Genomic DNA, 26,527 nt, shown 5'->3' with positions numbered 1-26,527 from the left:
ATCTTTTGAAGTTACAAGTTACAAATCAGCCACTGTGCTGAAAAAAAGGTGTTCAGCAATCAAGCAATTTTAATGTGAAATGTTGCATTTATTTAAAAATAATAAATAAATAATTAAATACAAAAAATATACATTCTAGTGGAAAAAAATTGTTTATTAAAATTGTATAAATATTGCATAGTATAAAAAAAAAACTCCTCAAAATTCTAAATTGTAACACAAAATATTGAACAAAAATGTATTTTTTGAAAAAAAAAAAAAAAATACTTTTTAAGGCTTTGGTCACTTTTGACCACAAAGGAGCCAAGTGTGACTTCTGAACGAAGAGGCCCAGAGGGTTGTACAAACCCTGAGTCAAGCAAATGTCAGTACGTTTTAGTCCAATGCAATAACATTAACTAGCATTTTCAGAAAAAAGAAAATCTCTGCGGGTGAAGACGAAAACAAGCTCACCTTACAGCATTCCTGATCCTCGACTTGACACTTCTGTGCTGATTTTAGTTTCTCTGAGTGAAGCACAACAGGTTAAAACACAAGTTATTCTAACCATGGAGAAGCTGATTTTCACCTTTAAACACTCTTATGGTGATATTCATGGAAGCAAACCCACACCGAGCTGAAGTACTGAAGTACTACACTACCCACAATCCTCCAGCCAGTGAACAATCTGACCTCTCTGAAGAACAGATCGTGCGTTTGTCCAACATTATGAAACACACATTACATAATCTCCTGCATTTGTGATGTAACGTGTGAAATCTCATGCGCGTCTCAGTTCCGTCTCAACCCTCCGCCGTGACCCAAAACTGTCTGAAAGCAAAAACAATCAACCGGAAGGATTAAAGTGTTAGTTGACTCGACTTCTGGGCAACGTTTACGCCGCAGCGGAGTAATGAATTGATAGTTTGTTTTCAATACACAAACATCAGACAGAAATATCACACAAACTTCTGCTTGCGTGTTCTTTGAGACATCTGTGAGACACTTCAGTCGCTCAGACTCATCACGATCTGCTATTAGGAAATAAGTGAATCTAGGGAACCAAATGCAGGGGGAGAAGCTTGATATGGACTATTGTACAACAGTGACATCTCAAACAAACACCATAAATCTGGCTGCGTTTATTGGATTCCAGCGGTGGTCTGTGTGTGAAGAGACAGATGCAGATACACTACAGAAGAGAAACAGTTCATTACGAGTGAGCATCTGAGTCCAAGATGACTGTGTGTAGTCTAAGATTGCAAACAAACCAGTTTAAACATTAGCACTGGTGTGTGTGTGTGTGTGTGTGTGTGTGTGTGTGTGTGTGTGCACCAGCTGAAGAGTGAATCATGACTCCATCTGTGAGCACATTCAATAAAGTGTGCCGTCTGTAGCAGAAGAATCATATTTTGCGCTGTCGCAGATCATGTGTCCAGAGAAGGTTTCTGGCATCTCCTTTCACAGGTGGTTAGGAACTGTCGACTAAAAAAACAGCCAAAACTTGTTCCCATTATAAAACATAACAAAATACGGCATAAAAATGTACAGATGCACAGTCAGTCTGCAGTAAAAGTATCTTTACAAGAGTTTTTTTGAAAGTACAGATGCGCAGTGACTCCAGCGCACACAGGTTTCCTCAGTGCGTTCCGCATCCAAAACACTCACACAACACTACGACAACATTCCCACAACGCTCTAGTCTAACTCCTGCATCCTCATGTGAATGGAGAACGAGAGCAGAAGTGCCATCAACGGTTCCTAAAGCGCTTCAATGAACGACAGCGGCGTTCACCTGAGGAGGGAAAAATCACGGGTCAGGTAACAAATCAACATATTTATGCAGTTAATATCAGCTGTCACGCACATTTCATCTGAACATCTTTGATAATATTGAGGTTCAAAGTTTTTGGGTTCCATAGACTTTTTATAGGTAGAACCCTTTTTTGTTTACTAAAAAAGCTCAAAATGTACACACCCTACAAAAGAAACATCACATAGTGAATATAAGTTGTCACAACATATATATGTGAATAACTCAATTTTGACAAAAATGTCAGATAGAACCTTATAATTTCAAGGCGACGAAAGGGATGTGTTAAAATTCATTCAAATGTTACATTTAAATATTAAATCTCATCAGGTTTTCCAGGCCTTAAATTTCAAAAAAGTCAAACTGAAGTACTTCAATCACTTTAAACACCTTGTACGAATCCTACTCCTTCATCTATAAAAAAGTGAAGCCAAAACATGATGTCAGTTGGATTTGTTTGGAGTCTGCACAGTAATGATAGTAAGGTGGACCTGCGGTATCAAAGTACCAAACTCTTGCAGACCAAATCACAAGCTCACATCTGTATTGTTTGAAATGTTTTGGATTTACTTTTTAGGACATGTGAGGCATACTTGTTTTAAACTCTTAAACCTCAATTGTATTTTTAACACGACTGAGGTTTCAGAGTCTTTGCCAAAGATTCATAACCACAACAGCACATGCAACACTGTTCTGTTCACCCTTAAACGTACCTTCCATCTTCTAATCTGCGTCTGAGAGCAGCTCACAAGTGTTCCCTACGAGGTCCTCTCTGCCCTCACCAATCGGCTCCCCGTTGCTCCCCGTGTGCTGGCCGAACACGTTGCCGAACCAGTTTTCGATCTCTGGGCTGCTGGGTGTGGTGTTCTCTTCTCTCAGTGGTCGTTTTGTTACGTCCGCAGGCCGGCAGCTGTTCCGCTCTCCAAACATCTCCTTCCGGTCTAGGACACGGCTCTGCTGAGCTAGCCGACTGTCTCTGAACCAGCGGACGAGTTCTGTGCGAGCCAACCGTGCCTGCATCTCTAAATGCCTGAACTCTACAGGCGAAGGCCAGCGGTTTTCAACAAAGACATTTTTGAGAAGATTCATGGACTTGCTGACTTGAGGCACAGGGCTGAAGGCAAGGGTGCCAGAGCGTCTCTGAGCTCCATTGAGGAGAGTCTGCTGGGACTCCCGTTTAGATCCCATGGAGTTCAGCAGGGCCTGTTCCAAATCATCTCGAAGTGCTCGGCGCTCCAAGAACCAGCTTTCGATTTCCTCTCTGGAGAGTCTAGTGGTGATCACGAGGTGCTCGACCTCATTATAGGATGGGAAACTGTTCCTCTGAAAGCTCTCCTCTAGAAGCTTCATTTGACCAGGACTCTTATCCTTGACTCTCTCTAGTAGAGGAAAATGAGTGGGAACAGAACGCTCCCTCAGAGCTAGTTCAACACGTGAGCTCTGGGAATCATTTGTCATTTGATCGAAAAAACAGTCCCCGTGGGGGATTTCTTTGCCATTCTGACTACTGAAGCATGGGAACACTGGAGCCACTGACGGCTCTATAGGCTTACACTGAAGGACTGGAGTTGGAGACAGGGACAGAGGCACGGCCGACGGAGTCTGAATGATCGTTGGTCTGCTCTCTTGTGGGGTCACCACAGCTGGTGGCACAGGCACAGTTACACCATTATAAAACTTGTTTTTAGCTAGGAAGGAGGAGGCTGAAGTATGATTGCTCATTTGCTGATCGATTACAGATCTTTTGAGATTGGTGGACACTATGGGTGACAAAGGGAGTCTTTCTTTGGGCAACACCGAAGGAAGTGCCACAGGTATCTTCTCTTTGGATTGAACCATTGGGAGTTTCCCCACCCTAGGTGGGACAAAATGTGCAGGGACAGGTCTCTTCATGTCTGAGGCCACCAAAGAACCTGGGCTGAATGTTTTAGTCTCTGAAAGCGCAGGAGAAGAAGCCACAGTGAGTCTTTCTGGTGGTGGAGCTGGTGGAGGAGGCATGCGCAGACTCTCTTTGGAGTCTCCAGTTGGCCGTTTGACCTCTGAAGCCAAGAGTGGAGTTCCTAAAGGGCGCTTAAGAGTCTGTGCCTGACGGAGTGCTGTAGCAATGCTAGGCATACACATAGTGGGTGATCTATCAGCGGTCATGTTTGACGCAAGCCTGGTCTGCCAAAATCCATGAAGAGTAGCTGCATGTGCCTGTCCGGGGTTGAGCGGCACACCAACAGGTGCAAGCAAATCTTCACAGTTCTGGTGTGCGGGTTGTACACTGCCATTGAACATCTTCTTACGGGCTTCCTCTACTTCCTCAGGGGACCAGGTGATGCCCTGCTTAAGACGCTGGGTGGTGAACCATACCTTGATTTGATCCTCAGGGTGCTTGGAGGCAGCAGTGAGCCAGGAGAGCTCAGCGTGGGTCGGGTATGGGAATCTGTTGAAAGATGTGATCAGGGTAGCATTGCTGTCCAATCTGGGGTTGTATTTGGTGGTGTGAAGAGGAACTGCGATTGTCGGAGAGGTGCTGAGATTGGGAGGTCGCTGTAGCAGAGGCGTGACATGACACGTAGGCTCCGGAATAATGATTGTGCCGTTTACGCTTACTGCTCTGATCTCATCCTTCAACACTCGACTGTCCAGCTCCTTCTCCACATTCAGTCCTTTGTCCAAAATTCGGTTTTCAATAGGTGTCTTTCCTGGGTCTTCGCCTGCTGGATTGCTGGAGTTTACAAATGGTCCCAAGTCATATACAGTGTCCTCAGCTTCCTGAAGGGATCCATCAGTCTTGCTCTCAGTGGTTTGCTCCAGGGTGCCTTGGCTATCCAGTTTGATATGCCTCACCTCAGAACAGCTCTCACCTGGGTGTTGGACTTTATTATGGCATGAGAGGGAGTCAAACTCGTTGGTACTGAAACTGCAGATGGTACAACGGTAGAGTGTACTGAGTGGATCTTCAGACTGAGGGATCTCCTCATGATCTCTATGGCTCAAACCCTGCTCCGATGCAGAACTCTCTTGCTTATCATTCAGAGATGTGCAGTTTTCCTCTGTTGTGAGTGGGACAGGTGAATCTCTGTCCAACACGGTTTCCGCTGAAACATCCATTTCCTCTGAGTCTTCTGCAGTAACATTGGCTGCACGGAGCACACAGGGGTTGGACGACTTCCTTCTGCTTGACATGGTGAGTATGGTGATGGCGGGCAGGCGATGATCTGGTTAGGGAGTTTAGTGGGGAACGGAGGGATCGGAGTAGAAACCCAGCATTTGGGCAGGTGGCATGAGACGCTCCCTCAGACTGGGAGCTTCAGCTGTGAAACTGGGTGTCATGGAGGCTCGTCACACAAAGCTCACCTGCACAGACACAGAAAGACTATATTAGACTTTTAACGGACTGAGGTCAATGACAGACGTCAGATCCTGTAACTGGTAGAGTATGGCATGAGAAATCCCAGTGCTGTGGGTCTGATTTTAATGGAACGCACATTCTGATTAAATGGAAGTTTAGATGAAAGTTTCTGCCAAATGAGTAATACGCAAATGCTTTCCCCCAGTGAAAATTGTTTATTGAATTGTTTACTAGACTGCAAAAATGTCTAACTGAACTTACTGTTACTCATTTCACATGTGAAGAGGCACTGAAATAAAAGTGAGCAGTAAAAATGACTGTTTAATTCTAGGGAAGGTTGAAAAATTAATTAGGTCTGATTTTGTTGCACAATATTTGGTGTAAAATATATGTGACCCTGGAGCACAAAACCAGTCTTAAGTAGCACAGGAATATTTGTAGCAATAGCCAAAAATACATCGTATGGGTCAAAATTATAGATTTTTCTTTTATGCCAAAAATCATTAGGATATTAAGATCATGTTCCATAAAGAAATTTAGTAACTTTCCTCCTGTAAATATACCAAAACATTTTTGATTAGTAATATGCACTGCTAAGAACTTAATTTGAACTCTAAAGGCTATTTTCTCAAGATTTAGATTTTTTTGCACCCTCAGATTTCAGATTTTAAAATAATTGTATCTCGAAGAACTATTGTCCTATCCTAACAAACTATACATCAATGGAAAGCTTATGTATTTTTTTTTTTTAACGTGACGCTAAAACACTGTTATAATAAATGGACTTATATTGATGAAATGATTACTTAAAGGCTGCGTAAGCGAAAAAAAAAATGATGTCTATCTTTCAATGTAAATAAACATTTCTAGAACAAAAATCTGAACATTGAAAAAAAGCCAGGTTCAAAATTCTTGTTGGTTTTGTTGACATATTAGAGAGTGGATTTTGGATTTCTCTTTTCATCATTACATAAATCAGAAAAAAAACACATTTTCATCATGTTTTTAGTAGTAAAATGTTGTATAAATCAGTGTGAATGATATATGAACAAACCCCTCAGTAAAAGCCTTCAGAATATAGAGAGGAATAAAACTGTAAAGATTGGTGCTGCTGAAGTAAAGAAAAAGTAAAAAAAAAAAAAAAGAAAATCATACAGAAACAGCCCAGAATCTGTGGTACAGACTACAATTAAATAATAAACACCTCTGATGAGCAAAAAAGACTCACACTTCTGAACAAAGGGACTGAGGAGAGGCTCAGCGTTTGCACAGAAGGTTCATGAGTTCAGGCATTCCAGAAGCAAAGCCAACAGCTCAGCTAAGACAGAAGACTTACCAACAGCTTTAGCTAGAATCACAGACCGAGAGGAGAAAGAGAAAAGAAACTTTCTAGTTGGGAGGGAAATGTGAAACAGGTTTGTATTCATTTGTAACTAATCCCAGGCGTTTGAGATCAGATGGAGGTGGCGCTCAAGGCCGCGGGTCAACGAGACGATTCTGGCACACGGAGGAGCTTCGACTGTGAGAATCCAAACACACATGGAGCCGCAGGACACTTGACATGAATACATTCATTACGGCAGCAGAAACGCAGACAGAGGACGCTCTGTTCTCCGCACACACACGTCAGCATGATATATAGGCTATTTCTGACATGCAGCACATTTTCATTTCATGTCTTAAGATAAATCAAGATGTGAATCATATTAGTTTCCTGCATCCTTTTTCATTCAGTGTCGTAAGGACATTCAAAACAGGCATTTGTATATAGTCAAACTCATGTCAGAAACATAATCTCACACAATGCTGAACAGAGATTCAAAAGTTTGTTTAAAGGATCTAACCATGTTGCTTTCTTCTGTATTTGGTATCTAAATGAAAAAATTAAAGGGTTAGTTCACTCAAAAATTAAAATTAGCCAATTATTTACTCACTCTCCAGGCATCCGAGGTGTTTATGACTTCCTTCTATCAGACGAATCCAATTGGAGTTATATTAAAAATTATCCTGGCACTTCCAGAAGTCAGCATTGCGCATGCAGCACTCAGAAGTGACGAATTCAAACATTGCGAGAAAGGTGAACAAAACAACGGTCACAAATTAGAAGTTCAAAACGAGGATTTGTAAAGTAAAGTGTGGCTGAATTTTTTCCTTTGCTAAAGTAAGGAAACTTTGCTTCCTTTGCTCCTGTAAACAAACGCTGGTCTCGCCGGCGCATGCATCTGACGTCATACATCATCCATGCTTCAGTGTACAACAGTGAGCGCAAGCTAGATTAAAGTGATAATTACGTTTTAAATATTGATATTTCCAAAAACAAAAAAAAATATTTCCAATTACTTCCAAAAACGCATTGATTCGCTACAGGAGGCCTTTTTTAAGAGAAGAGAAACACAAGAGAAACACACGCCTATGCCATTATAAAACTTGGAAATGCCAGGATAATTTTTTATATAATTCAGATTAGATTTGTCTGAAAGAAGGAAGTCATATACACCTGGGACGCCTGGAGGGTGAGTAAATAATGGGCCAATTTTCATTTTTGAGTGAACTAACCTTTTAACTACTAAGTATCATTCTTTATAACACAAAAAGTATCACATTAAAAAATCATATATATCCCAATTTTATCTCGATTTTGTAGATTTCCAAATCAATCCTGCATAAAAACAAAAATGTGAAACAAATAAATATTTGTTCCATTTTCATAAATCTTTTGTTTGGCTGGATAATTCTTATCCAGAGTTTATAAACTTTATAAAGTTCATAAACTTTAATGCTTTGCCCCAAGATGCTTCCAAATAAAGACACATAATGCTTTTAAAGGAGTAGTTCACTTCCAGAACAAAAATGTGCAGATAAAGTACCCCATTGTCATCAAAGATGTTCATGTCTTTCTTTCTTCAGTCATAAAGAAATTGTTTTCAGAGGAGAACACTTCTGGAATGTTCTCCATATAGTGGACTTCTATGGTGCCCCGAGTTTGAACTTCCAAAATGCAGTTTAAATGCAGCTTCAAAGGACTCTAAACGATCCCAGCCGAGTTTAAAAATCAAAACAAAAAATTACTATTTATATACTTTATAACCTCAAATGCTGGCTCAAGAAAATTAGGGTATGTGGAAAAACTCCCATCTCATTTTCTCCTCCAACTTCAAATTCATCCTACATCGCTGTTTTACCTTTTTTGATCTCTTCTGGGTGTTTGGTCTTTGCACGTTCACTTTGTAAACACTGGGTCGGTACTTCTGCAGTGACGTAGGACCATTTTGAAGTTGGAGGAGAAAATGAGTTGGGAGTTTTTGGACATACCCTAACTGTCTTGACCTGGAATACACAGAGTGCGCATCGCAGAGCTAGACAAGACCAGCATTTGTGGTCAATTAGTTTAAAAAACGATAGATCATTTCGCTAGATAAGACCCTTCTTCCTCGGCTGGGATCGTTTAGAGTCCTTTGAAGCTGCATTTAAGCTGCATTTCGGAAGTTCAAACTCAGGGCACCATAGAAGTCCACTATATGGAGATAATCCTGAAATGTTTTCCTCAAAAAACAATTTCTTTACGACTGAAGAAAGAAAGAAATGAACATCTTTGATGACAAGGGGGTGAGTACATTATCTGTAAATGTTTGTACTGGAAGTGAACTACTCCTTTAACATCACCCTAAAGGAAGTGACATCATTTTGGAGGGAAACAGCGGCACAGGCATCAGTCAGTAATATCACTGGGTCTAATGAGTTCTGGGATGTTTTTGGCTGTAATTTGGTTTGAGTCTCCCTAAAATGTTAAATCTTCTTTGATCAAATGACACAAATGGCTTTGAAACGATCAACATTTCAAAAGATATGAATATAAAACATATGAAAATCAACAAATGTAAGCAAACTGTCAATCCCTCAGTGGGTAATGACTAGCTTTGGCTCTTTACTACCATCGCGGTCATTGTGTAAATAATCAAGTGTCTGATCTTGATCAGGGCAGATTCTAATAGTCTGATAGATCCTTTTATAGAAACATGTCCCCACATTACAACATTGGCAGATTTATATGTGAATACGGTAAAAAATAGATTTAAAAAATCAGATATCACTATATAGTTCATTAAAAAACATTTTTTGTATAACAAGTTTTCTTAAATGTTTAAATATGCAAATTAAATTTTATGTAACAAAAACATGCACTAATTTCCAGAACAGAAACCTGAACATTGGTTTATAATTCTTGTGTGATTTTGTTGACATATTGAAGTTCAATGTTTTTCCAGAGGAAATTTCAGTCCCCTTCCGGAGGGAACTAAACGCTGCGTCCTGGTGGACACTTTGGGAACTGCCTTCAGTGTTACCGGTTCTGAAGCTCCTATAGAACAACGACAATGAACTTGACATTGGCCGGCGCCAGCCTATGACGTCATTAACAAGGCACCTACCAGTATAAAAGGGGCGCTTGTGAATACATCAACCATCTTTTTGTCTTCAGACTCCTTGTTCTAAGCGTGAGCATAATGACGATGCCTAGAGTGAAAACATTTCAGGAAGTGTGCGGAGATCCGTGTCAGAGAAATCTGACACCTGATGACGCGCACAACCTGTGTGCACGGCTCGGGTCTGAACGAGATCACGTCGTTTACAGATGAAGCTCGCTGACGAGTTCGAGAGACGTGTCAATCTCTCACGCTCGCCAGCCGCTGACGAGGGCGAGCTGCGGGCGGAGGATGTATTGTTTTTTACAGCCGCTGATCCAGCAGCAAGTGCTCTGTTGGCTTTAAGCCAGGGTGTATGGCAAGCCGTTTTAACATTTAAAACCTTTGTTCAGACTATCCTTATATATTTAAAGATAGGAAAGCGGAGCTCTCACACCCTGCCTGCCCCGCGTATATTAGCTGTTGTCTGTTATTAACTGCGCGGCTGTCCGTTTAAGATCTGCAGTGTATCGCGCACAGGGGGAGGTTGCTCATAGCAGTTTATATGAGCGATTTCTCCCTGACCATAACAGACCCAGCCCCCAGTGAGCATCCCATAGTTCGGGAAGGCATGGTATAAACCACATTCAGCCCGCATTTACCGACATCGGCACGTTAGTTATGCTGATGTCGAGTGGGTGTGTGAGCGTGGTTGTGTGTCGATGCCCCATGTTGAGGACATGCTTACTGTCTCTCGGCAGGGGGAACATCGACGCTGAGGGCATACGCGGCAGCAGGTCAGGCTGGTGCTGCCTTGCACGCAGTGGCAGTGTTGCAAGCATACCAGGCTGGTCTGCTGAAGGATTTAGACCGGGGTTCTTTTAAGAAAGCTCTGAGGTAGCTGAGCTGTGCCGCACCACAGATCTAAGGCGGGCATCGGGGAGAAAGAGAAGTGCTTTCTCCTAGATGCGCTAGTTTCGCCTTCCGAATTTTTGGCACATCCGTTGAGGCGGTGGTCGTCAAATTCAGGGAGGCGGAGGCGCGCTTAGCCGCTTTTAGATCTTTCAGATCTGTTATACCTCGCCAATCTTTATCCCCACCCAAACGCAGGGGGAAGCCTGGCCCTTTCTGGTCTGCGGGCCAGAGGCAGAGCCAGGCGGCTAGTGTGGCCCCTCGAGGCCCTCCTCCTGGAGGAGTAGGTCTCAGAGGAGACGTGATGTGCGGAGACTTGGAGCAGGTATCCCTCATTTAGTGAGTTGTGTTGTTCTAAGACCTCCTCTCCTAAATTTTCCTGCCACGGTGAGCGTTATCAGGCCTCTTCGAGTCAGGTTCGCTCTGCTGAAGCCTCCGCTCTCTGAAACTCCACTAAGGCGATCTATTTTTTGCTTTGCATAATTAATCGCCTTAGGTGCTGAGCGTGGTCAGGTCCCTTCCCTTTGATTGTGGTCATACAAGTGAGACCTCCACTCCTAGGGGTTTCCCCCCTTTCAGAGCGGAGTGTTGTTGGGCCTCCTCTCGGTAAAGACAGTCTTTTTGCTGAAGCCTCCATTCTTAAGTGCTGCTGATTAGGTCTCCTCTCGCCTAGTGGCGTTATGATGAAGATCTTGCTCTCACAGTCTTTCCTATGGCCTAGACTGAAAGCTGTTAGACGAATTCCTCACAATGAGAATCGTCTAGCTGCAGCCTTCGCTCCGTAGAGCTCCACTCAGGTAGTTTATGTAGGCTGTTTAGCTTCACTAACTGCCTCTAGTGTTGATGCTTTAGATATGAGTATCGTCAGGCTTCCTCTCATTTTAGAGAGTCTTTCTGCTGAAGCCTCCACTCTTAAGTGCTGCTGTTAGGTCCCCTCTCGCCTGTGGCGTTTTGCTGAGGACCTTTGCTCTCACACGTCTTCCTTACAGTCTAGACTGAGAGCTGTTAGACCTTTTTCTCAAATCACTGCAGCCTTTGCTCTTGGGAGCTCCACTTAGGTAGTTCATGTTGGCTCTGTGAGCTTTACCAACTGCTTCTAGTGTTGAGCGTGGCTAAATATCCACTCCTGAGAGCTCTTTCCCTAAGGATTGAGGGTTGTCAGGCCGCCTCTCGTTTAGAGAGTCTTTTTGCTGAAGCCTCCGCTCTCCTTAAGCTCCGCTTCTAGTACATAGGTCTACTGTGAGCCTTGCTACCATTATGAGACATTGTATGGTGGCCCTCGCTAAGCTTTGGGCCCCTTCTAAAACCCACATGAGTGGTGAGTACACACGCGAGTCTATGTGCACTCCCTAAAATCCACATAGCTAGTAAGGTTCCCTCCTAAGTGTCGGGTCCTTCTCTAAAATCCTTATGGTATGGGTTATGCAGTCCCTTCGTTCCCATTTTTTGAGTTGGTCATAAAGCCTTGGTTTTTCCCAACTTTTGTCTCGGTAGCAGTGTTTCAGGTCTCCTCTCGTTCCGAGAGTCGTTGTATTGAGACCTTCACTCTCTTAGAGCTCATTTTTAGACCCATTCTCACAGTATGTTAGCTGGTAGCCTCGCTAACTATTCCTGGTATGTTGATAAGAGCCCCTCTGCCAAGGCTGAGTGTTGTTAGGCTTTTTCTCTCTTTAGAGATTCATTCCATGAAGCCTCCACTCTACAGAGTCCTATATGTAGACTTGTAGGTGAGTTTGGTACTTCTTAACGTTGAGTGTAGCCAGGTCTCCCCTCAGTGAGGGTTATCATCTTGCGACCTCCACACTTGAGCTTCTCTACAGTGAATAATAAGGCCTCTTGTGAGCAACTGCTACCATCGTAAACATGGTTTCCCACGCTAAAAGCCTGGGCACCTCCTCAATCCCACATTACTGGTGAGTACTCATGTAAAGCTTTGAGCACTCCCTAAAACCCACATGAAGTGGTAAGTGCACACGCAAGTCTCTGGGCACTTTCTGAAATCCGCATGAGTGTTAAAGATCCCTCCTGAGGGAAATATCCTGTATGGTATGGGTTATGCAGTATCTCCGTTCCCAGTCTAGAGTTGGTTCTAAAAACCCCTGGGTAACACTGTTCACAAGGTCTAGTGTCGCTAGGCTTCCTCTCATCTATAGAGTCTTCTTGCCGAAGCCTCCACTTTACAGAGCTCTGCTTTCAGCATGTGTGCTCTTCTGTGTGTTACTTCCAAGCGTTGAATGTAGTTAGTTCTCCCCTCACCTAGAGGGTTTTCATTCTGAGACCTCCACTCCTTAGAGCTCTCCAAAAGCTCTGCTTCCAGGCTTGCTTCCGCCTAAGATAGTGATATGGTGATCCCGCGCTATGCTCTGGGCACCTCTTCAAACCCACAATAGTGGTGAGTACTCATGCAAAGTCTTTGAGCACTCCTTTAAATCCACATGAGTGGTAAGTGCACACGCAAGTCTTTGAGCACTTCCTGAAATCCACGTTAGTGGTAAAGATCCCCCCGAGTGTTGGGTTCTTTCCTGAAAACCTATACGGTGTGGGTTACGCAGTCCCTTTGTTCCCATTCTCAGGTAACACTGTTACTAGGGTTGAGCATGGCGGCGTTGGTATAGACGTTCCCAAAGTGTCCACCAGGACGCAGCGTTGAGTTCCCTCCGGAAGGTAACGTCTAAGGTTACGTATGTAACCCTGGTTCCCTGAGGACAGGGAACGAGACGCTGCATCTCGTAGCAATGCTTCGGGCCCCACTTACGTCTCCGCCGACCAATGTCAAGTTCATTGTTGTTGTTATATAGGAGCTTCAGAACCGGTAACGCTGAAGGCAGTTCCTAAAGTGTCCACCAGGACGCAGCGGTGAGTTCCCTGTTCTCAGGGATCCAGGGTTACATACGTAACCTTAGACGATTTCTCTTTCTACCACTCCATAAATCAGAAAATACTGACTCAAGACAACACATTTTAACCATGTTTTTAGGAGTAAAATATGACCCTGGATCAAAAAACCAGTCATAAGGGTACATTTTTGGAAATTGAGATTTATACATCATTTGAAAGCTGAATAAAAAACTGAAATCTGAGGGTACAAAAAATAAAAACATTGGGAAAATTGCCTTTAAATTAGTCCGAATAAAATTCTTAATGATGCATATCACTAATCAAAAATGAAGTTTTGATATATTTACAGTAGAAAAACAAATACAAAATATCTTCATGGAACATGATCTTAATATCCTAATGATTTTTGGCATTAAAGAAAAATCAATAATTTTGACCCATACAATGTATTTTTGGCTATTGCTACAAATATACCTGTGCTACTGAAGACTGGTTAAGTAGCACGTATGATGTTGTATATATCAGTGTGATTGAAATATGAACAAACCTTAAGAATACAGAGAGGAATAAAACTAAGATTTAAATATGTGGGTTGGAATTGAAATCTAAAGACGCAAATAGATAAAAAGCAATAAAATAAAGACTAGAATGTGAATTTTGGATGTTTGACTTTCAAAAGTGTGAAAACAAAACATGATGTTATGCCAAAAAACTCAATCTCAAAACTGACGGTCAAAGAGGAAAAAAGGTTTAAGGATGAATAAAAACATAAATGTAATACTGTTTTAAAGGTCCCATATTGTCAAAATCGAAATTTCTAGGTCTAGGGGCTATGTAACTACCATATGAGTTTCAAAACAGTCAATCCTCAGTAAACTGCACACAGCCTGCTTAAAGTAGCTGTTCTTTTTCACGAGACGCTGTGACTTCCGTAACGATGTGACGTCCGATCTACTCAGTCACCGCCTTCAGTCACCACCCCGAACACCAATCACGTCCAACCCTCCTTTTGTCAAACCCTGACAACATCTGTCCATTCCATTGCTGAACAACAACAACACGAAAACAAATTGAGAAAACCCTGTTCAGTCGATAGATGTCGAAACTACATCATTGCACAGGCTTCAGAACAACATTAATATAAGAGACCAGAGGCACGTCAACTTTAGCCTCTTTCACAGAGCCATTCCGGATGTGAGATGTAATGTGACGCGTTTGTTTCACTAAACTGAAACTAACCTGAACAAACTGTGCTTCAGCGCTGATAGTGAGGAGCTCCTGATCGCTGCTTCATTACACTTTGCACGTATTTTTTTGTCGTGAAGAGTCGCAGGGTAACGTGCATCATCACTACAACACTGCCTTTATGGCATTTGGTTCTGGCTTTTGTTCACACAGCGCTCGTTCCCATAATTTTCCAGAATCAGCGCGCATTGTGAAAGGGGCTTTACTAAAGCAACAGTTACGTAGCTTACTGCATTCGGTGTTTGAAAAAGAAAAAACATTAATGATCATTCTGAAATATCCTGTTGAGTATCAGCAGGCTAGGCTCTCTCTATGGCTCTGGGCTTGGCTACAGCATGCATGACCGTAGTTACCTGTGATTGGCCTGGCTGTGCGTCACTCAGAAAACAACAGGCCAATCAGAAGAGAGGCTCATGAATATTAATTAGATGGGCCAAAATCAAACTGGTTTTGACAGAGCTGCTAAAAAAGGAGCTGTAAAAATATATTGAGATGGATTTTGGCACTTATACCGCAAATATATTTTCTTAAGGACATCAACAACTAAAATCAACCTCCAGAAATGTGTACAATATGGGACCTTTAAATTGTTGTTTTTGCAAAAAAAAAAAAAAAAAAAATTCTGTTTAATTCAATTGCATTTTTGTTTTTGTTTCCCTGAACAAAAAATAAATACCATACATTAAAAGACGAATTTCTTTCATTCCAAATACTAATTGGTTGTAATTGTACATTTAAAAAAATTTGCCACTACACTCTTAAAAATAAAGGTGCTTCATGATGCCATAAAAGAACCTTCAACATCTGAAGAAGCTTTCTGTTTCACAAAAGGTTCTTTGTGGCAAATATGGTTCGTCAGATTATAAAAACTTAAGCAAGAAATGGTTCTTTGTGGAACCAAAAATGGTTTTTCTATGGCATCGCTTGAAAAACCTTTTGAAGCACCTTTTTTTATGAGTCTATCCTAGGTTTTGCCTTTTCAGTAAGAATTGTTTTACTCAAAAAGACAATCAAATTTAATAAACTGCCTTATTCTTTTATACATTTTAATATGTACAAGTCAGAATAAACATGTTGTTTGAATTTTGACAAATGTTGTTACACTGAATGACGACGTAATATTGTTTCAAACAAATTTTGACATTTTATTCTCCAAAAACGCTGAAACGTTAAAAGTAGACACTTTACTTACACTACCGTTCAAAAGTTTGGGGTCAGTACATTTTTATTGTTTCTTAATTAATACTTTTATTCACCAAGGATGTATTAAGTTAATAATTTAAAGTTTATTAAAAGTTAATAATAAATAATTTACATTGTTATAAAATATTTATATTTTGATTAAACACTGTACTTTTTAAACTTGTTATTCATGAAAGAATCCTGAAAAAAAAAATCACAGGTTATAAAAACTATTTGGCAGCACAACTGTTGATATTATCCAACATTGATCATTCTATTAATAAATCAGCATATTAGAATGATTTCTGAAGCATCATGTGACACTAAAGACTGCAGTAACAGCTGATAAAAATTCAGCTTTTCATCACAGGAATAAATTATAATATAAGTATGTTAAAATAAAAAACATTATTTTATATTGTAAAAAAAAAAACATATTACTGTTTTTTCCTGTATTTTTAATCAAATAAATGCAGCCTTGATGAGCAGAAGAGACTTCTTTAAAGACTATTACAAGTCTTCCTGACCCCAAACTTTTGAACGCTAGTGTATATTTTAAGAGCTTTCTATGGACATAAAATCTTTTGTGAATTTCTTTTGACGTGGACATCCGAACGTCTTTGACCCATGAATAAACAATCATTTTTGTCTGTAGTTTCTCGCCTTAAAGTTCTGTGAGTGACTTTGCAGAACGTGAACGAAGCGGATGAGACTCGCATCAGGATGCTGGAACCGAATCATCCTCCGTCCGGCGCGCGTCATATTAATAAACTGGACCGAAGGCCGATCCGTGATGAGGAATGCTAATACGGCTCATCGCCGGAGCCAGAGCAAAGAAATTGGTTTTCTCTCTCCCCTGATTAGAAATGTAAAAATATTAAGACAAGCTTGATTTCCATGCTGTTGTTATGGCAACAGCGAGAGTGTGACAGGCCAGCGATGCTGTATGTTCATTAATTACAGCAGGCTGACAGCGAGCCGCACCGCGTGTGTGTGTGTGTGTGTGTGTGTGTGTGTGTGTGTGTGTGTGTGTGTGTGTGTGTGTGTGTGTGTGTGTGTGTGATTGGACAGGACGACACACTCGTGTGGATGTGAGTAATGACCCGTCCACATCACCGCAGCGCTGGACTGTCACTATTAAACTTGCATGACATTCACACACATGATATCGGCTAATAAGTGAGCGAAGGAGCGGAGGATGGCTTCGGGATCACCGCCGGCGTCGAGCTGAATCACAATTACATATTCATGCATTTGTGTCTCTGGGAATCGAACCCGTGATATTAGAATAACCGGCCGTCAATTACTCTCATTTCAGTGAAACACAACTGTGTTCAATCAAACTGTGATATATTTATGTTTGCAATTTTTGTATTTGAAACAACGGGGACTCCGTAGCTCGCAGTACTGATGTGTGTTGGGATTGTTCTGGTGAAGTTTGGCGAACGCAGAAGAAGTAAAGCGGTTGCTCAATGCTGACGCTCCGACTCAAGAGTATTTTTGCAGTTAGATACATCACACAAACAATCACAGGAGAACCAGAGTCACGCGGGTCTAACTCTCACACCTGACGTCTGTCAGCTCCTATCCGCCGAAACACACGCCGTTACCACGGAAACCACTAGAAACGCCAGGCGTGACGCCGCACGCTCATTCAGACACACGCGTGTCCCGCCATTTCTGTGTTCCAGCACAACTCCAGACCACTGCCATTTCAGATTATTTGATATTTTCGGCTCTCATGTGAATTGTAGCTACAGTTTTAGTAATCTTGTTGTGTGTTTAGAGGTCTGTTATTGTTATTTCAAATAAGTTTTTGGAGAATAAATTGGTTGAAATAGTGTTAAATTGTCGTTCAGTGTAACACAATATTTATGTCAAAATCGTACATATTGTACATATTAAAATGTATAAAAGACTAAGGGAGCATATTACATTTTATTGTGTTTTAAATGAGTAAAAACTCTTACTGACAAATGGGCAAAATGTAAAAAACACTGAATTAGTATTTCAGGTGAAAGTAATTCATCTTTTAATATGTCATAATTGATTTTTGTTGTAAATATGTCTTACAAGATTGACACTGAATGACATTATAGTGGGTGTCTTCTGTAAATTAGGGATATTTATTTTTTGCTCGGAAAAACAAAAACAAAAACGCAACTAAATTAAACAGAAAACTTTATAATATTTTTTGGGGAAAGACAACTACACATTGTTTTTATTCTTAAACCATTTTCGTTTTGACCCTTATATATATATATATATTTTTTTTTTTTTTAATGAACATGTATTCATTTATTTATTCACTCAAGTAAAGGAAAATGTTTCTTTTTTGTTCGTTTTAGATTAGTTAGCAACTATAACAACCCTGCTTTAAATGTTTTAACTTATATTGAACATTTGATTACTTTATTCACTTTCTGTAGTAGATTAGCTGTTAGATTGATCTGTTTTTGTCCTATTGTTTGTGATCTGAGGGTGCAAAAAAATAAATTATTGAGAAAATCACCTTTAAAGTTGTCCAAATGAAGTTCTTAGCAATGCATATTACTAATCAAGTTATGATACATTTATGGCAGAAAACTTACTAAATATCTTAATATCCTAATGATTTTGAACTTAAGAGAAAAATCGATCATTTTGACACATACAATGTATTTTTGGCTATTGCTGCAAATATTCCCGTGATACTCAAGACAGGTTTTGTGCTCCAGGGTCACAAATATACTGCTCAGTAATATAAGCAGTCATGTGATGAAACACCTTTGGCACAAAGTATTAAGTTCTGTGTGCATCGTTTCTTAAGATTCCTACATTTTAAGATTAATGAGCTCTGATCACATGACCATAAGCTTTACATTTACCAGCAGATGCTTTCATCTAAAGCGACTCGAATCATCAGTCTGCACACATTGAGCATCTGTCTGCAGCGTGAAAGCTGATGAACGCCTTCATTCTGGACCTTTCTGAGCCCGGATCCGCTTTCACTCTGTGCTGTGAGTCCAGACAAAGACTGGATGGAGGAAGACTAACAAAAGAAGCAAAAAACTGCTTCAGATGGAAATAATGTTACAGATGCTCTCATAACACAACACATGTCTGTGCATTGACTACTCAACATAATCCGAATCAATGTTTGGAGGTTAAAGATCACTAAATATCACTGCACCAACCAAACATGATGTTTTCATTTAAATTTAGCTCAAAGTGAATATTTACTGTATATTCTGTTTATTGAAATGCAGTGCAAATATTTAAGAATGACTGATTTCAAATATCATTTCAGAGTTATATCTATTAGATTATGAGATTTTCATCTGCAGGTAGACCATGATGAGAATCAATGACTGAATCTCCATCTCTGTTCTCTCCTGCTCTTCTAATTTGGGAACTTTGCATTTGGTGGCGTCTCACCTTTCCTTTGATTTATATGCATCTCCACTAAGTGCAATAACAATTATTTAACTATAAATACACACGGGAGAATCTTATTTACCCTCACAATCAAATAAAAAACAATTTTTTAAATTTAGTATAAAGAAGCTTTTCTTTCTGCAATGCACTGTGAAATTGACTCTAATTATCCCGATTATGTCTCTCATTCTCTCCTGAGGATGAAGCGCTTTGTTTCATCTCTCGATTACTTTGAGTAAATGCAAAACGCATTTGTAAATCGCCATTTCGCCGTGTGTTTAATAAACACATTAACATTTTAATGAAGGGTAACGGTGCGTTCGATTTAAAGAGTGTGAGAGGCTGTTCAGTGAATCACATCCATCTTTTGAGAGGAAGGATTTCTCCTCGTCGTACAAAACCTGCAGTGATCAATCATCTTTCAGTCAGATTTCTGAATAGGGGTGTTTAATTGAAATTCCTCCGTCCTGCATCAGCACAATCTCAGCCAGTCGTTGTCTTTCTCCACAGAATCACACACACACACACACACACACACACACACACACACACACTGAGTTTCTGTCTCGCTGTGAGGAACAAGTGTAAAGGTGACGGTCACCAGTCACAGCCAATGGGAGAGCAGCATCGAGCCACGCCCCCACCCGCTCAGCCAATCAGATCGATTCCAGCTCAGGAATTCTGTCCACAGCCAAACTCAATATTGACTCGCCTTCAAACGCCTCCTCGAAGAATAGAGATACGAAAACACACGCTTATCTTCTACTGTTCTATACGCCTAACGTTTTCACAGAAATCCTTTGATTTATATGCATCTCCACCAAGTGCAATAACAATTATTTAACTATAAATACACACGGGTGAATCTTATTTACCCTCACAATCAAATATAAAAGTATTTTTTAAATTTAGTATAAAGAAGCTTTTCTTTCTGCAATGCACTGTGAAATTGACTCTAATTATCCCGATTATGTCTCTCATTCTCATTAGTTTTTCATTAGTATCATGCAATTTTAAATCAGTAAACTCAACTATAGCAGTTAATGAATCTGAAGTCTCACACGTGCACAGAAAACAGCTCACTTCTGCCTCACAAAATCAATTTATATTTTGTCATTTCTTGACTTTCCTGTGGAACTGGTGTGATTACATCTGCATGCCTTCAGTCCAAAAACACTGTATTGTTAAGCATCACATATAAGAATGAGAACATGCTGAACCCTGAGGTCAGACACAGTATATTCAGAATTACCACTGCGTTTTAGTGCCACGTAAAAAAAAAAAAATCTAAAATTACGAGATTAAAGTTGTGATATTTCAAGAATAAAGTCAAAATTACAAGAATAAAGTAAAACTATAATGAGAATAAAGTAGAAATGTCAAGAATAAATTAGCAATTTTATGAGAATAAAGTTGAAATACGAGAATAAAGTCAAAATACTACGAGAATAAAGTCGAAATACTACGAGAATAAAGTCGAAATACTACGAGAATAAAATTGAAATACTACGAGAATAAAGTCGAAATACTACGAGAATAAAGTCGAAATACTACGAGAATAAAATTGAAATACTACGAGAATAAAGTCGAAATACTACGAGAATAAAGTCGAAATACTACGAGAATAAAGTCGAAATACTACGAGAATAAAATTGAAATACTACGAGAATAAAGTCGAAATACTACGAGAATAAAGTCGAAATACTACGAGAATAAAGTCGAAATACTACGAGAATAAAGTCGAAATACTGCGAGAATAAAGTCGAAATACTACGAGAATAAAATTGAAATACTACGAGAATAAAGTCGAAATACTACGAGAATAAAGTCGAAATACTGCGAGAATAAAGTCGAAATATTACGAGAATAAAATCGAAATACTACGAGAATAAAGTCGAAATACTGCGAGAATAAAGTCGAAATACTACGAGAATAAAGTCGAAATACTACGAGAATAAAGTCGAAATACTACGAGAATAAAGTCGAAATACTACGAGAATAAAGTCGAAATACTACGAGAATAAAATTGAAATACTACGAGAATAAAGTGGAAATACTACGAGAATAAAGTCGAAATACTACGAGAATAAAATTGAAATACTACGAGAATAAAGTCGAAATACTACGAGAATAAAGTCGAAATACTACGAGAATAAAATTGAAATACTACGAGAATAAAGTCGAAATACTACGAGAATAAAGTCGAAATACTACGAGAATAAAATTGAAATACTACGAGAATAAAGTCGAAATACTACGAGAATAAAGTCGAAATACTACGAGAATAAAGTCGAAATACTACGAGAATAAAATTGAAATACTACGAGAATAAAGTCGAAATACTACGAGAATAAAGTCGAAATACTACGAGAATAAAGTCGAAATACTGCGAGAATAAAGTCGAAATACTGCGAGAATAAAGTCGAAATATTACGAGAATAAAATCAAAATACTACAAGAATAAAGTTGAAATATTACGAGAATAAAGTCGAAATACTACGAGAATAAAGTCGAAATACTGCAAGAATAAAGTCGAAATATTCCGAAAATAAATTTGAAATATTACGAAAATAAATTTAAAATATTACGAGAATAAAGTTGAAATATTACGAGAATAAAGTTGAAATACTACGAGAATAAAGTCGAAATACTGCGAGATAAAGTCGAAATACTGCGAGAATAAAGTCGAAATACTGCGAGAATAAAGTCGAAATATTACGAAAATAAATTTCAAATATTATGAAAATAAATTTCAAATATTACGAGAATAAAGTTGAAATATTATGAGAATAAAGTTAAAATATTATGAGAATAAAGTCGAATACTACGAGAATAAAGTCAAAATATTTTAATAATTTCGACTTTATTCTCGTAATTTCGACTTTATTCATGAAATTTCAATTTTATTCACAAATTATTTCGACTTCTCGTAATATTTCAACTTTATTCTCAAGATACTAGGACTTTAATCTCGTAATCTTTCATTTTAACATGGCACTAAAACACCATCGTACAGAATAACTGATAAGGATGTCATAAGAAAAAAAACTTATTGCAATAATATATTCTTTTAGGATGAAATGTGTGTTTTTTTTTTTTTCAGATTCATACCAGTTGGTGATTCTGGTTCAGCACCGCAGCTGTGAGCTGATCAGCGTTAGCATGCCATCATCCAATCAAAACAAAGCACTGAAACCAAGCTTACCAAGGGTTTGTGAAGTTCCCAGACAGTCGCCATCCAGCATCTCAGCAGATTCCTGTGGAGTCAAATCATCAAATCAGTCATTATCCATAAAGAAAATCAAATCTATTTGTGAAGTATTCAAAACCTAAACTCAAACCTAAAATGGATGTTTCAGAACTGACATGAAACAAAATATCATTGTGAAATCATGATGCACCTAAACAGGCTTGATCTTCACGCCAGACGGTATTTACTAATTTTCCTCATCACTCGATCACGTGATCTACAGAAGTGAAACAGCTGTTACCTTGGAAACCCGTGACCAGGCAGACTGACAGTGAGATTTACTCAGCAAATCAGAGCCACAACAGACGCGATGCTGGAGTCCCTTCATCACCAGCAGCAGCGACAACCTCTGACTGATCACTAGTGTGTACTATATAGGGTGCGTTCGCGTTGATTGGGACATCTTCCCAGTCATCTCAATAGCAGAAAGTGTCCTAATTTACTCTTATTCCAACGTGCGTATAATGCCATTCAACACATAAACTACGTCTCGCAAAAGTAGCAGTTTGATCAGGTAGTGTTTTCGGCATTTCAGAACGTTTCTAATGGTTTTAGTTCCATTATTTTTTAGGTGTGGTTCCTGAAACGTCTTAAAAACGTGTTGAAAACTTGTAAAGACGTTTTGTGTTTGACAAGCTGATGATCATCACAAAGTACATTAAACAAACTTACACTAACATACGGCACACATGAATATGAATCATTACTCTCATGTTACGATGATGTTGATAAACATGCGTTCATTCATTCACTCAGTCGGTTGTTTTCTGTCAGAAACTGCAGTTTAACTAAACAAGTTGATCGTCACATTACAGACTAAACACACTCAGAACGATCACACACAGCGACAGCAGCAAACACACACCGAAACCTCTCCCTCAGAAACCCTCTCCGCGAGCCCTTCACGTACGCGTCCGTTCTCTCACAACCGGGTTCGTGTTCAGGCCCGCCGGTGAACGTAAGGAGAGCGTGGCTAACCGGCTAACGGCGCGAGCTCGGAGTTTGCGTCCCGCTGGCGGGAAGCACGAGCAACGGGCGCCGGTAAGTTCCGCGCTCGCGCTTCGTTCCCACCGCAAACTTTTGTCCGTCGCGCTAATCGCGAGTTAAAACGGAAAGCCTCACCTTGTGAAAACGCGTCGTGACCCTCCTGGAGAAAGAAAGTCGCGTTCGGATCAACACCGGAGTGAAGACGAGAACGGAGAAAAAAGTCGAGCACGGGAAATCTACGGTAACCGACACATGATCCGGTACGTCAGAGACGGGCGAGCGCTTTCATTCAGACTTTCTACGTCAATGAACACGAGCTATAAATACTCCAGCAGCGGACACAAACCCCAATCAGTCGGACTTCATCAGGAACAGCGCGATGTTTGAACGATGTTCACCGCACTCTCCATCCAGACACAACAACAGCTGGACTGCTGTAATCCAGCATCACTGACTCAAACAAGCCGAATATGCCCTCATTTCACACACCCTGGACCACAAAACCAGTCATGAGGGACAGCTTTGTGAAATTGAGACTGAACTGAAATCTGAATAAAAGCTTTCCATTGATGTCTGGTTTGATGAGACAACATTTGGCAGAGATACAACTACTTGAAAACATGAGTGTGCAAACAAATCTAAATATTGAGAAAATCACCTAAAGTTGTCTAAATTAAGTTCTTAGCAATGCATATCCTCCTGACTACCAGGGAAAAAAATGTTTTGAGATTTTAGTTTTTTTTTTTACGTCATTACATTGTTTAGAGAATAAGAACAGAATTAAAATTTTTTATTTTTTTGAAAAAGTATATTTTATTCATGTTATGCTACGTCCTCTGTAGAGGACATCACTTTAAAAACTTCTTTTTACATAAAAAGGCAAAAATTGTCCAATTTTTGTTTTAATCACACAAAAAAAAAAATTTCATACCAAACTTTATATAAAGATGATTCTCAACTATTTTTAAAAGATATAACAGAATGATTTGATAAACCATTTTTCTTTATGCAAAATGTGTGTAAAATGGCCATGAACAGGTTTTCCAATTATAAACAATGCATCTATAAACTGTGTATAATTTGCATATTAATGTGTTTTTGGGGCAACATATAATGAACAAATAAACGTAATAATGGGAATAATAATTAGCAAGACTGTCATAATAATATCTAATATTTCATAGCAATATTGAAATGTAATTTCTTTCCCTATTCACTGTTGTGTTTCCCAAAATGTGTAATAAACACGCACCAAGTCCTGGTGTCCTCTACACTCAACATGCACGAAATGAATGTCCTGTTTCATTACAGAAAGTTATATTTTAATTTGAAACCCCATAGTATTTTCCTGAGATGTTGTTTTATGAGAAACAATGTGAAAATTATTTATTACGAGAATAAAGTCGAAATAAGGGAAAAGTTGCAACATTCAATAATCATATTCTTAAATATAATTTAGCAATTTTTTAATTTTATTTGTGCACAGTCAGGGTCTTTAATAAGGTAAATTGCCTGTAAAAAACAAAGAATAATAATGAAAAACATTCTTAATTAACAAGTAGATTTTTTACCTATTCACTTCAGGGCTCGCAAAATTTCAAAATCTCTGGTAGCCCTTCGGGCAGGTACTCTTCAGATTTTGGTAGCCCGAAAATAATTTAACTAGCCCAAATAAAAAAAAAATATATACATATATTTTTTCTTTTTAATATAGAAAATCAGATAGGAGTCTAAGGCCCGGTTTTTTAGATGGGGTTTAGCCTAAATCAGGATTAGGACATTTAAGTAATTTTTATAACCGTGACTTAGAAAAGAAACTATAGGCCTACTGGTGTGCATCTGGAGACAAAACAAAGGCACTGATATATTTTAAGATCAGTCAGTCCAAGTTTCTTTCAGTTGGAACAGCTCAGATTTACATTTAATCTAGGACTAGTTTTAAGCCTTGTCTGTGAAACTGGGGGTAAATGTCAATGAAAAATGTTTTCAATACACAAATACAAACAAATATCAAGGAATGAATTTTATTTCACTATTTAGTGTATCTGCAGAATTTTTAAATATCAATTTAAGGCAATTTATTACCCATTTTAAGAGCTGCACAAGTAAAATGAACAGTATGAGTAGGATTGGAATCAATTTTTCGGATTAGCAAAAAACAAACAAAACCAAAAAAGTTTGTTTTTTAATAATTACTGAATGCTTTAAGTACTTCTAATCCACAGCAAAAACTACTAGCTGAACTAATAAAGTCACAAAACAACAATTACACAAATGACAAGTGTAGATGAATACAGCATAAAGTTACTAATAAAATCAATAACACTAGTATTCAGGTGCAGACATTTAATAATTTATTGCAAAATAACTAGTGCTTCTCAATGCAGGTATTTATAGGATGCTGTCTCTTTAAGGCCAAATGCACGAACCGAATACTGGCACGCATCTCTTTCTCAGCTGTTTCGGTTCACAGAAGACATAACCAAAATGTGTCACTGGGCTGCCCGACGGGCTATCATAAAGTTGACGGCTCCTGCATGTCCTTAAAAAACCCTCAATTTAGTTGTATCAAATTTAAGGCCATAAAAAGTTTTAAATATGTTAAATAGTATAAGAAAATTCTTAATTATAATTTAGGAGGTCTTACATTTGGGGACGGAAAGAGGAGAATCGCGATAGGGCTGGATTAAACTTCAAAAGGCAATGATGTCATTGAATAAATATGCACGCTGCACGTTTCAAAGTCAAAACGCAGACTGATTTCTTTATATGAATTTATCTGAGGGGAACCGACCGACTGTCCATTGCACAGGACTAAGACCGTTGCAGTAAAAGAGAACGCGGACGCTGTTTTTTGTTTGTTTGTTTTTACCGCTGCCGCACACACCTGAGGCGAGCACGCGCACAGAGAGAGAGAGAGAGAGAGAGAGAGAGAGAGAGAGAGAGAGGCACAATTCAGACGATTCACAGATTGATTCCTCTTTAACTTAACTTTGTTATGTGTGTTTCCATTCAAAGAGATGTTTAAATACCCGTTTTGGTATTCTGGTAAACACAGTCGGTTATGTCTTCTGTGAACCGAAACAGCTGAGAAAGAGATGCGTGCCAGTATTCGGTTCGTGCATTTGGCCTTAAAGAGACAGCATCCTATAAATACCTGCATT

The 26,527-nt window shown here is 39.3% G+C and overlaps 2 protein-coding genes across 2 annotated transcripts in view; both read right to left on the bottom strand.

Moving 5' to 3' along the window:
- Window positions 1–1,117: 1,117 nt before the first annotated feature.
- Window positions 1,118–23,899, bottom strand: zhx2b (zinc fingers and homeoboxes 2b). Its single transcript, XM_073822107.1, has 4 exons — window positions 23,499–23,899; window positions 22,332–22,383; window positions 2,506–5,137; window positions 1,118–1,774 (listed from the first exon to the last, which is right to left on the bottom strand). The coding sequence occupies exon 3, from the start codon at window positions 4,964–4,966 to the stop codon at window positions 2,516–2,518; it is 2,451 nt and encodes an 816-aa protein (XP_073678208.1). The 5' UTR covers window positions 4,967–5,137; window positions 22,332–22,383; window positions 23,499–23,899; the 3' UTR covers window positions 1,118–1,774; window positions 2,506–2,515.
- Window positions 18,573–26,527, bottom strand: part of LOC141289436 (collagen alpha-1(XIV) chain-like) — a 72,366-nt gene continuing 64,411 nt past the window's right edge. The window contains 1 exon segment of the mRNA XM_073821532.1: window positions 18,573–18,740. Within this exon segment, the coding sequence (XP_073677633.1) occupies window positions 18,573–18,740 (168 nt within the window).

The sequence above is a fragment of the Garra rufa genome, chromosome 17 (genome assembly GCF_049309525.1).
Source record: "Garra rufa chromosome 17, GarRuf1.0, whole genome shotgun sequence".
Lineage (NCBI taxonomy): Eukaryota > Metazoa > Chordata > Actinopteri > Cypriniformes > Cyprinidae > Garra > Garra rufa.
The sequence above is the reverse complement of the archived record's forward strand: the minus strand, read 5'-3'. Positions and strand labels throughout refer to the sequence as shown.